Consider the following 15,758-nt stretch of genomic DNA (forward strand, 5'->3'; position numbering starts at 1 on the left):
TTTCTTCATTTTAACTCAGGTCGGCAGGTATCCAAGACTCCTGGCGGTGACCTTTCAAATCTCCTATCAGCTGAAACCTGAAACCTACAGGCCAAGAACCCCTCTGATCACAGGCCAGCCCGTCTCGGAAGCCTCCTGGGGGGGTTATTAAAGCTTCACCAGGGCTGGATGATATTTTTTCCCTCTTTTTTTTTATTTTAATCTCAGTCACAGCCTCTCTCAGACACAGTCCCTCCTCCAAGCTCTTGGAAGTGCTTGTCCTCTCGCCTGATAGGAGCGGTTGCTCTGGGGGTTGACAGTGATCTTTATCGGGGGGCGGGATCTTCAGGCCTTTTGCTGAGCTTTGAGCAGAGAGAGGAGATGAAGGGGCAGCGAGTCATCCTGGATAAAAACAATGAGGAGAAAACAGCCGGGGAGCGTGACTCCAGGCGCGCCCCCATGCTCCCCTCATGCAGCAGATAAACACACGTTAACCCTTTCTACATAATGCTAACCACAGCGAGGAGGATGTTTGGTTTTTTCTTGCACAGATTTGCTGCAGATGCCAGTCGGCGATCTTTGACAATAATCTGTCCCGTCTGGAGGCTTGATGGGATTGCGTCACACATCAGCAGTGTCCCGCTTTCGCTCTTTTCTCTGAAAACTGGAGCTTTACTGTAGACGTCATCTGGCCCCTCTGAGAGAAGCTGCTCCCCGTCTGCTCCAGACAAGCTACTGACTCCCATACAGAGAGGAGGAAAATCGTTCCTGGGATCATTTTGGCTGTTTGTGAGGGGACGGTGAAGCTCAGGCTGTCCTCATCGATCTGTGCGGGCCTCTAATCTCATTAACTGCCTCTTGATTTATTGAGACGGGCCTGGAAGTTCAGCAGGGTTATGGAAGCAAACACCCAGGCAGCCCCCGCGCACAGAGGCCTGCACAGAATTGAGGTCAATTGACTGCCAGGCAGCTCCCACAATGCTGCACACCGGCCGCAGCTTCCTCATTAACAGTTTTTTTTTTTTTGAGGGGTGGGCTTGCAAAGCCAGCAAGACAACTAGCATTCGGGATGAATAATCCGCTGTGATGGGGTGAGGTCATGAGAACCCCACAAGCTAAACAATGGCGCTAATATTGAAACACCGCCTACACGGGCATCAAAGGGAACTATTGATTACACTGCAGCACGCAGGGAAACAGGCCAGTTCATAAAGACACAATCTGGACACGACCCACCTAATTATACAGCTATCGAGCTGCTGATTTGTATGAAAGCAGGTGACAGTTAGTAATTCCTGCACTTTTATTTAATAACATCCACACCATCCTCGCCACATGCTGACCAGCCAACAGGCTGAAGTTTTCATTTTAGAGGGAAACGAAGGATTGGGAGGAAAGGTTAATGAAAGTCATCTAGATCATGATGACAGCAGGTTAGAAGCTGACGGTGCAAACACCGTCCTTATTGGAAACCCCACTGGAGAAGCTTTGTGCATCTAATGTTCATATTTAGTAACTAAATGGTGTGTTCTCCTGTCAAATAGCATGTTTGTTTCGGTCTTTAGGCCTCAATTGATTCATCCAGCAAAGCAAAGCTGTCCCTTCAAAAATCTGCAACAAATTTCAGATTATGGAGGAAAAAAATATAAAACACTTAACTAGGAATAATTTCAGTCCTGGTTTGACAAACTGCAGTCCTTTAATTTGATAATATTGCCATAATATAAGTTAAGCAGGTTAAAAACATCAAGAACCTCTTGTGTAAAAGAAGCAACACGCTTGGAGATGAGGGTGTCATAATTAGGACTGATTTGAAACAACTGAATTACATTTATTTAACCGTTTTTATATACAATCAGCTTTAGATACATTGTAATTCAGTCTCTAAAACAACAACCTTTGACTAAAACCGAGGCTGCTGCTCAAAAAAACCCAAAAAACAGGTCAATATTATAATTTGATACCGGTTTGAAACCAGAATATGACATCATCAAACGGTTTCCCAAAATGGTTGAACAAGCGCCACAAACAAGCCTCACATGCCGGGACACTCCCAAGAAGTCTGTTGTAGAGCTGAGGGGTTCAGTGTTCACCTGTCAACCACAAGATTGCTTCCCTGTTTATGGTCACAATTTCAAAATAAAATACTTTGGTTCATAAATCGCTCAAACTTTTATGAATGAAACAGGTTTTTAAGCCAGTCTATAACAGTGTGTTTCATATTGAAGGTAATGAGGCTCACTTGTTTACCAAGCCCCCAAGTGGTTACCTGGGGAACTGACCTGGCTCCAGATAATTTGGGTTCTCTTTACAAAATAACTTTATTTCAGTTACTGCTGATAAAAGTTGAAAGTCTTTTGAGCTCCCGGTTTTATTTTATTTTTTTATTTTTATTTTTTTTCTAACTTGTTCTGTCCAACAGCTGAGCAAACAGATTAGAGCTGAAGGCTTTTTGTGTTGGACAGGTTTTACTATCACAAAAAGAGGTTATATAGCTTCAAGAAACTAGAGTGTAGATTTGTATAAACCCCTTTTTGTCGTATTATTTTTTATTTATTTGTTACATTTAGTGTGTGTGGGGAGGGAGAGGGGAAAAATGTGAGGGGAGGGTGGAAGAGAGTAAAAGGAAGAAAGGTGAAAAGGTGGGGGATACAAGCAGTGATTTGAATAAGTTATTATTTTAAGCTGTAACAATTATACCAGATCTGCTGGAAAGACGAATGTTACATCAAAGGTGAAAATCTGACACTAAGATGAGCGAAAAAAAAACTGTCCATCAATACACTGTAGGTAAGGAGGAGGGATGAAGCAGACAGGGAGCAGTGTGGAGTGCGCACGTGCACGTGGGGGTGGAGATACATGCATGCTGCTGACGTGAACCGTGTGTTCATAAAGGGAGCCAGATCCTACCAAGCCAGACCAGCCAGACCAGGAGAGGGGAGGAGAGCCCCCCAGGCCAGAAGCCCCCCCAGCATCCGGACCCAGGCAGCCCGGGAGGGGAGGAGGAGGGGACCGCCCACCCCACCAGCCAGGCACAGAGAGGGCCCCCCTACAGGGGCCCCCCCAATGCCCAGAGGCACAAGCGAACCCAGTGTCCGGCCCCCAGGCCACAAGACAGGAGCGCTTAGCCGTACCAGGCGGCAGCCATGGGGGCCACCGGGCGCCGGACACCGAGACAAAGGCCAGGGACGAAGCCAGGGCCCCCGGAACCCAAGAGCCGGCCACCACCCGACCGGCGCCCCGTCCCCGCAAGCCAGCCCAGGCACGCGACCCTAGCAACCCAGGGATCGCCACGCACCCACAGCCACAGCCACCCCCCTAAAACCCTACGCACTACCACCCCCCCCGCCATAATATCTGACCCCCCCTCCCCAACCCTCTCAGTACCCTCCCCTCTCTGTGATGGGGAGGGAAAGCCCCAGAGGGTCCCAGCGAGCCAGCCCCCAGGTCGGTCCTACCCATGCACTCACACACACATACTCACAATCATCTGGTTACCCTCCCTACCCCCGCCGCCAAGCAGTAACCCCCCCCTCAGCCGGCCGACCCCCAGCGCCGCATGCTCCCGGTTTTATAACTCAGTGGTGAAGACACAAACCTCTTTATTGAAATAACTCCAGAGGTTTGGAGACACACCAAAGGTTGGCGTCATATAATGGGATGATTCTTATGAATGTAGAGCTGCCATCACCAGTTTGTCTTCACAAACAAGTCAGCTACTGAGAGTGAGGGAGTTCAAACTCTGCCTCTTCACCCACAAGTGGAAATCTGCTGACAGTGAGAGCTTTTAAGGACATCCTGTTTACGCTCGCATAGTTCTTGAAGTCAATGGCCTTGCTCAAGGGCACCACAGTGGGTTCAGTAAAGACTGCTGGGCATCTTCCAGTCCCAGGCTGTGAAACAGTAACTCTCCACAGGAAGTGGGATCCATATTTGCATATTTATATTACACAATATGTTTCCCAAACAGACTTACCTGGTACTCGCTGGGCCAGAAAGTGCTGACGGCGAGCTCCACCTGGTGCCACTGGCGGCCCTGAGAGCCGGAGGCGTTCCACACGGCACTGCCTTTGGGACCCCCGTTGACCCGCACGTAGACGTGGAGCGCCCCGGGGCTGTGTCCGTCACGGCTGTACAGGAAGTAGCTGAACTGGATGCAGTGGGTGTCGTTCTCACTGAGCGGGAGCAGGTGCAGCTGTGCCCTCTGACCCCCAAAATGCTGCGAGGAGTTGACCATCATGAAGGACCCTGAGGGTGAATCAGACAATGCGTTAGCTTCCTCCTGATCAGGGAGGCTAGATTTTTGAGGGACTTCAGCAAGTGAAAAACATATCTGCAGATGTAGATATGTTCCTTAAGGGCCGTACACACCGGGGCGAATATTCTCCAGGCGTTATTCGCCAGCGTTTTTCGCCACGTTTTTTGTGTTCACACCCAGGCGATTTTCGCTGACGATGAGCCGAGCGAACATGCAATTTCATTCCCTGACATTAGATGGCGCTTAATGTAAACAGAAATACTCCTGTACACAAGGTGGCGCTGCGCAACTTTACGCTTCTTAAAGTCGCTTTTCCCTCAGAAGAAGAGAGCAAGTATTTACGCGCTTGTCAGAATCATACAAAGAAAACATGAATATTTCAAGCACCAGTTGCTCCAACTGGTGCTTGGTTCGGGGATATTTTAGAATGTCTGTCATTATTTCTTCGCTGCTGTGTAGACACTACTCGGCGTCTATCTTCTTCGCTGGTATGTGTGTTTAGCAAGGCAGTTTTGTGTTTGAGCGCCCCCAAGTTGTGTTTTACTGTAACTTCAGAAGCTCCAGACACGTGTGCAAAAGCACCATTCTCATTGGTCGAATAGATTTCGACGCGACGCGTCGAAAAAAAAAAACGAACCCGAGGCGTTTTTTTTTTTTTTGACGCTTTGACGCGTGGCGTTTTTTCGCGTCGGTGTGCACACTCTCATTGGTGCCCTTTGTTTAGTCACGAGGCGTTAAACGTCGGCGAAAATCGCCGGCGAAATTCGTCCCGGTGTGAACGGGCCTTTACAGCTCACAGATGGCATCTACTCCAGAGTTTTCACCATCAGCAGGAAAGCTGAGCCACCTGAAATGCAGAAACTAACAAGATCCGCCTCGTTGGGCTTCACCTGCGACGCCTCTCAGAGGACAGACGTGTCATGTTAGTTTTCAGGCTGTCTGCTGCCTCTTTATTTTGAAACCCTGAATCACTGCCGTGGTGCCAAAGCTGACAGGCCCCGTGTTGTTGCTCTGAATATCTGTGAGATCTTCTCTGCTGTTTGTCTGTATTTGCTGTGTCTGAGCCTGTCCGCCCTCTATGCCCACCGCCTGACTTCTCATGGCCCCTGTCAGAGCAGCAGCGCTGGTGTTAGATTGGACTTTCATTTTTGAGCTGAAGTTCACAGACGTCGAGCTGGTTCCCCTGTGGCCGCTCCAAAGCGCCGAGCCCCCAGCGATGAGCAAAAACAAGTGTCAGGTCACCTTTGAATGTGGCCTTCAAAGGTTTATTATGTCCAACTCACAAAAAAGTTTTTTATAAAAATACTACCCCTGCTAATGTGAGAGCCGTTCAAATATTATCTTTTTATTTACTAAAAACAAGACAAACTTTGGAGAGGAAACTGACTGGATTTGTGTGTGCGTTATTCTTGTTTAGTAACTCATACAATACATTTTGTGTGTAACAGTGGGTATTTGCAATGTGTATTCTAATATACACTTGAAAAATCAAAAACTTAAAAATACAATGTTTTCACAACTTGAACTATAAATTCAAAATGGCTCCTGTGCACACAGGCTTTAAGAGAGTACGCGCTAATCGCCTGATAACCGCAGACAAAACCCCATTTACGCACAAATCGGAATTGTGAGACTCCTTTCACATCTTCAGATTTGTGCATAGATGATGCATTTAAATGCTGCTCGAATGCTGGGTCATCAGAGTTTTCTTATCAGCTGCATTGAACTTAAAAATATTATCTAGTGGAAACATGACCATTTCCCACTTCCTTAAACAGAAATGCCCCCATAATTAAGATTTCAAGAAAAAAAAAAGCTAATTCTTGACAGCCAGAGAGCAGAGAGGCGCTGGGGACCCCCCCGAGCTCTGTGCTGGAGGCGCTGTCAGGGGTGTTGCTGCCAAGAGGGAGGGATGTGTTCTGGAAAACTTAAAAAGAAAAGAAAGTGATGACTGTTTTTAAAATGCATATTTAGACTTTTTTTAATATTAATTATGGAGGCATATTCACAATCTAAATTTTAACCGTCTGCTAAGAAATATCTGACGACTAATAGCATTTAAACTTTAAGATCATCTACGCACAAATCTGAAGACCAGATCAGTCTTACAAATCCTTACGCATTTGTAACTGATTTGTGGGTAAATGTGTTTTTATCTGTGGCTGTTTCCGAATTCCCACCCTAACCCCTAGCTACTAAAAAAAGATATAGCACAGGACTATGTAGTGCCCTGGACTTTCAAAGCAATTTGGACACCATCCTCACTACTTTTTTTTTAAATGGCAAATATGACGTCATCAATTTCACGTGAAAATCTCATTGATGTGAGCTTTTTCTACAGTCATTTATGAATCCACTGTCTTCTGAAGATGAAAAACATTGATGGTTCATTCAAAAAAAATATTTGAATACATATGTTTTTTAATGTTCAGACGCAATGCATTGTGGTCTATTTTCGCAAATAGAGTGAGCACCGATGCACACTGGTTTTTTGCAGAGACTTCTGGGACATTTCTAGGGCACTCAATTTTGGAATTTTAGATTCGGACAGCACTACAAAATGGCGAACGCACATATAGTGCACTATGTAGTGAGTAGGGAAGTTATTCGGACACAACTTGTGTGTATCAGGCAATTGGTGCGTACTCTTTAAACTCTCCCCCATGACAATTTAATCTTAAAAGTTCCCAGTGGTGTTTTGATGATGATTGTGAAGTTCTTCCAAAATCACACAACCTAAATATCTTAAAAAAGACATATTTCATGTCTATCTTTCATATCTATGTTTCCAAAATTTCCTCAACATGGGCGTGGTCATTGGTGCTGAGCAGAGTAGCTCCGCCCTTGATCTCCCCGTTCTGCAAGCTGTGTCTTGCACAACTGAAGAGCTTGACACAAGTGATAAATGAAACTGTGAAAAATTACAAATTTTTGCATCCAAACCAACACTTTTTGAACTTTGTGCAGGATGACAAAACAAATGTGTGTTCCAGACCCTGCTGTTTGATAAAATTACACATGACAAAGAACTTTGATAAGCCCATGAAAATGCTTTGAATTGCATTATAATTTAGGCTAAGTTGCACCAGCCAGCAGCTCTGACTGTGGCTCAGAACTGATTAGATGCGAGCACGTGCAGATTGTTGAATTCACTTCACAGCAAATAAAATCACAGCGTGATTTCAGCGGTGCAATTCTGTACCCGTATGAATCAAAACTATTCCACCTCCCGGGAGGCGAGCTGGCGGCTGAACAGAGACCCACTGCGGGATGGGGAGCCAGACTGCTCGGGCCTGCTGAACTTTATGATATATATTTTTGATGTAAATTTTTTTTTAAATTTTGAATCTCTCTGGTTAATGCGGATCAGCAAGCCTTCAAACTCGGTCAGATAGAAAACAAAAGCAGAGAACACATTTTGGACTTGAAGTTTAATTTTAAATATGTGCAGCTAACAATAAAATCCAACCTTGGACACACTTAAAATGCGTGTGGGAAACGCAGCAATGTGTGCCATCTTCTCTTCTCCCGCACCTGAGCTTGTGCACGCTGGACGGGGGGATCGGGGACCTTGTCCACTGAGCATGTGCCGTTATGACATCACAAAAGCTGATTAATTCAAACCGAGCGTCTTTGCGACTTTTTAATTGACAACGGTTTAAAAGGAAAAATACTCAGAAACTTAAAAATAAAAAGATTTCTTGTGACATTTGATCTTTTTCATAAGAAAAATGCCACGCGTACATGTCAAAAACTTAAAAAATGTCATTTTCACCAAAAGGGGACTTTTAAGGTTTTGAATGCGTAGGAGCCGTTTGGATTTCGTAGTTAGTTTTAAGCTGCTGTAATTTCAAGTTGTGCACGCATAAATTACTATCGTATTTGTACGTTTTTGATATTTGAGTGTACTTGTGAATACACAATTATAAGTACATACTGTTATGCACAAAATTTATTGTATGCGTTTCAAATCAAAAATTACACACACAAATCCAGTGATTCTATTTCCTCACCATACAAAACTATCTCAGCATTAATAACTGTAAAATCAAAGCTTCTCCTACAGTACTGCAGGACCTCTGATGGTGGCGCCACTAAACCAAAGCCTCACTAAACCAAAATGGACCGCCCTTTGGTCTTCGCCATGTTAGCAAAATCACACAGTGTTCAAACATGTATTAACCTCACTGTGTCGGAACATTTTTTAAGACGGAATTCCTGAAGACATTTTTCATGTTTAGGTTCCTTGACTTATTAATATTTCAGTGGAGCTGTCTATTTAACAAAGGTTCGTGGTCTGACACACAGTGGGGTTGTGGGAATTGTATGGTAATGCTGCTGAGGAGCCGTCCTGCACCATAAATCCAACAGACATAGTTATTAGGTCATAATAGCAGCTAAGGGTAGGTTTAGAGCAGAAAGATGGAAATAAAACGTCCTTGCTGACACAAACACACACAGTTCACACTCCTTTATTTCCTGTCACCTTCTGCTCTGACCTCGTCTTTGCCCCGCTCATGCTAAATGATCACATACTGACAGGAAAAAAAGGCATTTCAGTACAAAGAGCTGATTACAGTTTTATGCTGAATCTACAAAGGAAAGGTAAGAAAGTTCAGGTATGTTTTTAACTATAAAATTAAAAATGAATAAACTGCTACTTGTCCTTTTGCAGAGGTAATTTAAGTGCAGAAGCAACTTCAAGTTTAAAGTTTTCCAATGAAAACTGTATTTTTTGTGTTTTTAACCTCTTCTTGTGACATTTTTCTCATGATACAGGACATATAAAGAAAATTTGAACTAAAATGGCATTTATGAGCATTTCTTTATTCAAATAATTGTGAACCTGGAGCAGACCAAAAGGACATTGAAAAAGTGACTTAGAACCTTCTACGGAAAGCCACAAGCTTCCAGCTCCTCCCCCTTCTGATCCATCCACTTGTAGACAATTCTATCCAAGTACAGTACGTCTTTGTTTTTCTAATCCAAGCTGTAATCTGGCTCAAAACCGTACGGCTGTATGGCTCCAATATTGCTCACCATTTTTGTTGCACCAGTAATGTTAGGTTAGGGTTGTGAGGGGCTGTAAGCAGCAGGAGAGCATGCAAACCGATGGATGATGGGAAGTGGGGGCAGTCTTACTCCAGCTGCAGAAACGGGAACAGGTTATTATTATTATTATTTTTTTTATTCTGGCTAAAAACTTCATAATCGTGATTAAATAATGTAGAATACACCACAAAGCAAGTGGACCACTAAACTCATTTCTGATATTTAATGTAGGCTAATGGAGAAGTCAACTCTAAAAAACAAGGTTTTTAAGACCCGTCATAACCTCCCCTCAATCCCTGAGTGCCCCCTCCCTCTGCTCATCTTCCCCCAAATGCTTAGATGAGAAGTCATCCTGCCATCAACGTACTGCCATAACAAGCAGCTGCTGTCCTTCGGGACTTTGCTGTACTTTTGGACAAAGCTTGTATTTTTCCCTTTTTCACCTGCCCCCCACCCACCCGAAGGCCGTGCCACCACTGCTGCTTTGATGTGTGAGCTCTCCGGGGGTCTGTGTGGTTAAATTGCTTTTTCTTCAGCTATGAGAGCAGCAGCTCCTATGTTGGAGGGCAAGTCTCCAACTGTCCACAGAAGAGGGTTGCATTGGGAAGAGGCAGAAACAATACCATCCCTATTTTCCCCCACCACCACCCTTCAGCTTCAACGCTGTTTTATTTTTTTTTCATTATTTTGGAATATTTCAAAGCAGCTCTGTGCCCCCCGATGAACCAAACACAAAAGTGCTCTCGTGGCTTTGAATTGCCGGTTCTCCATGAAAGCCAGCTGGTAAACCAGCACCTCTTGAAGCTGAATGCATCCATGTTGCTGTTAAAGGCGGATTCTAAAGAAGAGAAAAGAAGCCGTGCACTGATATTCAACACTTTAAAGTAATAAAGGGCTTAGGCAATCTACGTAAAGTCCATGTCACACAGGCGCCACGTATATTTTGTGAATTTTCTACATATAAAATTTCGGTCTTTCATGATACAGGCTTGATATGAATTGTAAGTGTTTCTTGCGTTCTTCATTCGTCGTTGTGCACAGATGGCTGTCAAGGGTGTCGACTGACGATTTCTTAACGTGAATTCAGTCTTCAGCTGTTCAAAATTTTTTGGCGGTTGACGTTTACATAGTTTATGTGCAATAAATAAAATTGTGTCTTACACAATTTTGTGTGATTTTTGGGAGATACACATACGTATTTGTGGCTTTCCATGACCGTTTCACATATGTCTAACAGAGTTTTCACGCATGTATCTCTGATGTATATCTTATGTATCGCGTATACGGCACACATACAGTATCATGTTCAAATTATGTACTTGCCGTACGAATCATAAATTACTTGCATATAAACAGCTCAATAATCATGTATGGTTCATGTTCTAGTTGATGTACATGTTGTTTGCGTGGCTTATTCGTACTTCTGTGTATGTAACGTGTTTCAAAACATCTGGGAAACATCTGTGAAAATTTCATGTAAAGGCCACGACTTTTCTTACTTTTTCAATGTACAGTATATTCATGTTTGACCAATTTTTATCTGTGCAAAATGAGTAAAATGTACGTAGCGGCTGTGTGACTCGGTCTTAAGACTCCCAGCCACATTCTGGGTCAGCTGTGTTCTGTAAACATTCCATACAATTATGGTGTAAAAAGTTTAAGTTTAGCTTTTACTGTACAGCGCTTTGTTCAATTTGAATGGTGTTAAAGCGCTTTATAAATAAAGATGATGATGATGATGATGATTCAAACATTTAAATCAAGTGTTAATGACACAGTTTTTGACAGAATATTTTAAAATAAAACAATCTGTGATTTATATCATGAACTTTAAACCAGCTCTAAAACGGTAGACAATTGTTGTTATGTCTATATTAAAGAAAGAAATTCAATGGAAGACTGAGACACATGAGACCGGAGTTTTAGTGATTTCACTGGGAAGAACAAAAAGCAAGAATCCAAGAGTAGGCAACTCAAATATAGAGTATGAGTAGGTCCTAGTCCTAGACCTGACTAACAGAACAGAAAACCAAATTCTCAAATATCCTGGTTCTCCTGCTCATCCATATCCGACACAATTTGTTTTCATCCAGCCCACCTGACCCCTGTGAACCCCCCCCCCACCACCACCTTTCTGACCAGTTATTTTCTTTCAACTTTTGAACCCTTCCTGGACTCTAGGTTCCTCTTGTCTGGACTCAGATGTTCTTGACTTGTCTGTGACTCCAGTGAGTCTGTGACCCGACCTACAGAAGTTTGAAGATTAGCTGCACTTAGTCACCATAAAAATGTATTTAAATAGGCCAAAAAAAAATCTTACAAATAATCTTTTTTAAGAAAAGAAAATTCTAGTTACAGAGACGTATTTTTTCAACTAAGATTACTTTTGCCATTGAAAAGCTTTCTATTTTTCTTGCAAGACAGAAAAAAAAACATTTGACTTCTTCACTGAAGTCCTCATTCCACACTTGTGTTTGGAAGTCCCCAACAACTTCAGTCTCTTAGAGGTAACGGTTGGTGCTTTCAAGCTGATGATTCATCTTTCTTCCAGTTATCCATTATCTGCTTTTCTTCTAAAAAAATTTCTGAGCCACTTTGTGGAATCAAAGTTTCTTCCGGGCGTTTCATTGCTCAGAGTCAGAAACACGTCTAATATCAACTAGTTAATAAAACCAAGATTCGTCAAACTCAACTGCTTGATCCTGTCTAATATTCCCAAAAACATCCGACTTAAAATTGGAAATCTTCACATGATGAACATAGGAAGCTTAAAAATGGCAGCAGAAACTCTAAACCTAAAGATACCAAGAGCGACTGAATGATGTCCTTCACACTGGACTTCTGTTTAGGAAATATTCTGCTGTTCAGCTTTTTTATTTTGAAGAATCAGGAAAAGAGAAAAGATCTTCAAGGTCGAAAAGAAATGTCCCAAACAGACTCAACTCCGGTCGTCATGATGGATGTGGTCATTAGAAAGCAACACATCTCTGATAAAGTTGTCGAAACCCTGAGTACACAAAGTGGGGACACACAAAACAGACACAAAAATATATATAAAAATGCAGTGGATGCACAAAAATTCCTCAGGAATCCATCAAAGCTGATAAGACTCCATCTGTTCCTCCGGTGACCCTGCCAAGGTTGATAGAACGTGCATTAGGAGATTAGGAGACCCGGTGGAGTCATATCAGAGAGCGAGGTGGGTGCCTGAGTCATAGGTCTGCCTGCTTTTATCACGCTTACATCCAGAAAATACGCGTGAGGCTGAAAGTCGATGGGGTGGAGGAAAGTTACTGGCGGGGGCTTTTATCTTTGTGATAGGACTCGTCATTTCGCCATAAACCCGGCTTTGTAAAACACCAGCGCCTGCACGACCGCAGCTGCCTTAAACAAGCGGCTGCATTTTCATCCAACTTTATCAAACTCCTGCTGCCTCCGACTCTGCCTGCCGGAAACACGCCGACCGATTTGACTGATGTTTATCAGAAGAACTGCTCCTGCCCCCACCATCCTTCCCCAGAGCCTTTTCCCTTCCGTAGTCTCATCCTGCTTCAAAAGCCACAAAAGTATCAGATCCCATGCTAGTCTTTACCACCCATAAATAACTTAAATCATCAACGTTAAACCAATTTAGCGAAGTAAAACAACATTTCTCTTTTTCATTATCATTGGGATGAAAAAAACTGTCCGAACTTGACAGACTCCATTTAAAGAAACACTTTGGAAAAGCCCACCTTCGCCCAACAGTAGCTAGGTTAGTTAGTTCCTGCAGCCATGTGATGCAGGAAGGGCAACAGCGGGCCCTTTGGATGGATGGATGGATGGATGGATGGATGGATGGATGGATGGATGGATGGATGGATGGATGGATGGATGGATGGATGGATGGATGGATGGATGGATGGATGGATGGATGGATGGATGGATGGATGGATGGATGGATGGATGGATGGAGACAGATTACGCTGGTTTGGTCGCATTAACAGAGATGGTGAAACAAAAGTTCCTTATAATTTATTAACGTTCTGTTGGATTGGACCTGTATGTTTGTAGTTGTCATGCCAACCGCCCTGCAGTGCACCAGAAAACACCCCGTGTGCGTTCTGTTTCAAGTTCTTTTTTAGGGATTGACCTTGGGCCAGTCCAGCAATAATAAGACACATTAGCAGCAACATCCATGGTTAGGAGTCTAATGCTGAATGCTCACACCTTTGCGAAGTTTAGGAGGAGGCGAAACTCCAGATCTGCTAGACGATCGGGCGTTTATGTGGGGGACTACATATGAGACTACATGTGACCTAATGGGATGTATGAATTGAAAGCACAGGGACATTGAAATTCAGGCTATTTTGAGCAGCCTGACGGGCTAAGGGGTCCTGAAATTAGAAAATGCATGTGTGGGGGGAGTTCACATGGAGTGAAAAAGAAAAGCATGTGTGTGATGGTGAAAGCTGTGAAGTACGAGCAGAAATTGTAAACAGAAGAAGATTAAAGAATTTTCAAAAGTTCATGTAAACCTGAACCATGATCAATCAGGAGTGTGGAAGACTTTGGTTGGAACACACAGGTGCAGTGACGTATGTATCAGAGAATCTTCAATTGGCCGTTCAACATGTCAATCAAGTGATGTGCTTCATGGCATGGATGATGATTTGGCTGCCAGCATTTTTTGAAATATATATTTCTTGTTTAGTTAATTTTCTAATTGCGATTGACGAACTGGGTGCCTCTGATCGAGAGGAAGACTATAGAGGAGGTTCGTGGATGTAGTAAAGGAGAACATGAGGGTGGCTGCGGTGAGCAAGGAGGAAGTAGAGGGGAGGATTAGATGGAGTTGAATGATTCTCTGTGGAGACCCCCAAAGGAAGCAGCCTAAATTCAAAGATTTGGACGTCTTTTATAGTTCAAGAGATTTGAAATTGGAACAAAAAATGCATTTTTCAGTAACATTTCTCAAAAACTTAAAATAACTCAGCCTTTTTCTTCATTCATTCTATTTTTACTTTCTAATTTTACTTGAGTACTTTTTTTAAGTACTTTAACTTGTCGCAAAGTAATTTTTTTTTAACAATATAACAACAATTTTGCCTTAAGCAGACATTTTACATACATTTGCACCTCTGGTGAATCTCTGTTGACCAGCTGATCCAATCCATCTCATCCTCCATCTCATCTGTTGCTGCTTCTCTGTTGGATCTGCAGAAGCTCCCACAGAGTTTTCAAAAGCTCCACGATAAAAAAAAACAGCAAGCAGCCTGGCTCAAGGGTTTTCCCCCAAAAAGTCCAGTTTTCCCAACACCACAAATCAATAACACATTAACAGCCACCCCACTACAGCGTGGGCTGACTTTGTTTTGCGATGCATCACCTGCAGCTCCCTGCGCCCATGCAGCATCGCTCGTGATGCCTCCCGCCGCAGTCTTCCTCTTCATCACTCCTGTGATCTTCCCTCTGTTTCATCTACCAGGCCTTTCAAGGAGCTGCTTGTTGCTGCCATCTAAGCTAATGTTCCTCGCCATCTCTGCCCTGTTTCATCGCCCTCCTCCCTCGTCTCCCCACCACAGAGCGGCTCAGAACAGGGACACGGCGAACGCACAGATTCAGCGGCTGACCGGCCTTTAACCCAATCCTCCTCCTGCGTGCAGCAGAGACATTCACAGACTGCACTTTGTTTAAAGAATGCTGTCTGTCCTCTCTTCACACTCATTACCCAGCATTCTCAGCGGGAGATGAGGGTTGCAGCCTCTGAGCTGCAAAAACATTTGACAAGGTGGTGATTCAACAGCTTGTGCTTCTTTAAAACTCTTTTTGAAGATCCTCCTGTCTTTAATGTGACATGAACACCGATGGGACTTTTATCTGTTCTTGGCAGAAAGCTGACAATCCGGTTTTCCAAACTGGTTACTGCCATCATCTGTTTGCATCCCACTTTTAAGATCATGTTTTATCTCAAAGGAAAAAGTTTCAAGAGTTTGGCTGCAGATCCCACCTCTGATTGAATCTTCATGAATTTTAAATCAAGCTCGATTACGTTGTTTCTTTCAGCTACAACTGAAATCTCTGTAACCAATAAGATGCTGAAAGTTTCATCCATGAGCATAATTTGCCAAAAAAAATGATTAAACCACAAAAAACTGTGTTCATCAACAATTTCCCTGACGATGTCCCCAAATCACAGCGTGCAGTTTGTACCTCCATCACGATCCCTGGAATGCAGGAATTTCTTCTGACTTTTCCCTCTATCTAAAGAAACTATGGGTTTTAATTAGTCAACAACCCATATTTTGTTTATTTCTATGTGGAAAAAAAGAGATAATCAAGGAGTACATTGATTGTTATCAAAAATTATGAGACCTTTGTTTATTTTTGGGTCTGAGAGACTGAGTTTAAATTTAGGAACCGGGCCCTTTGATAGATCAGGGCATGGATTCATCTTTGTTGTTTTCAGACCAACTTTTTTATTCGGTTT

General features: G+C 43.3%; 1 protein-coding gene across 7 annotated transcripts in view; it reads right to left on the bottom strand.

Moving 5' to 3' along the window:
- Window positions 1-15,758, bottom strand: part of ptprua (protein tyrosine phosphatase receptor type Ua) — a 202,609-nt gene that overhangs the window by 107,315 nt on the left and 79,536 nt on the right. For all 7 annotated transcript variants that reach the window (XM_020707228.3, XM_020707227.3, XM_078955331.1 and 4 more), the window contains exon 3: window positions 3,956-4,227. In XM_020707228.3, the coding sequence (XP_020562887.2) occupies window positions 3,956-4,227 (272 nt within the window). The remainder of the gene's footprint in view (window positions 1-3,955; window positions 4,228-15,758) is intronic.

Source organism: Oryzias latipes, chromosome 11, assembly GCF_053564925.1.
Source record: "Oryzias latipes strain Hd-rR chromosome 11, Olatipes_Hd-rR_3.1".
In the NCBI taxonomy this organism is placed as follows: Eukaryota; Metazoa; Chordata; class Actinopteri; order Beloniformes; family Adrianichthyidae; genus Oryzias; species Oryzias latipes.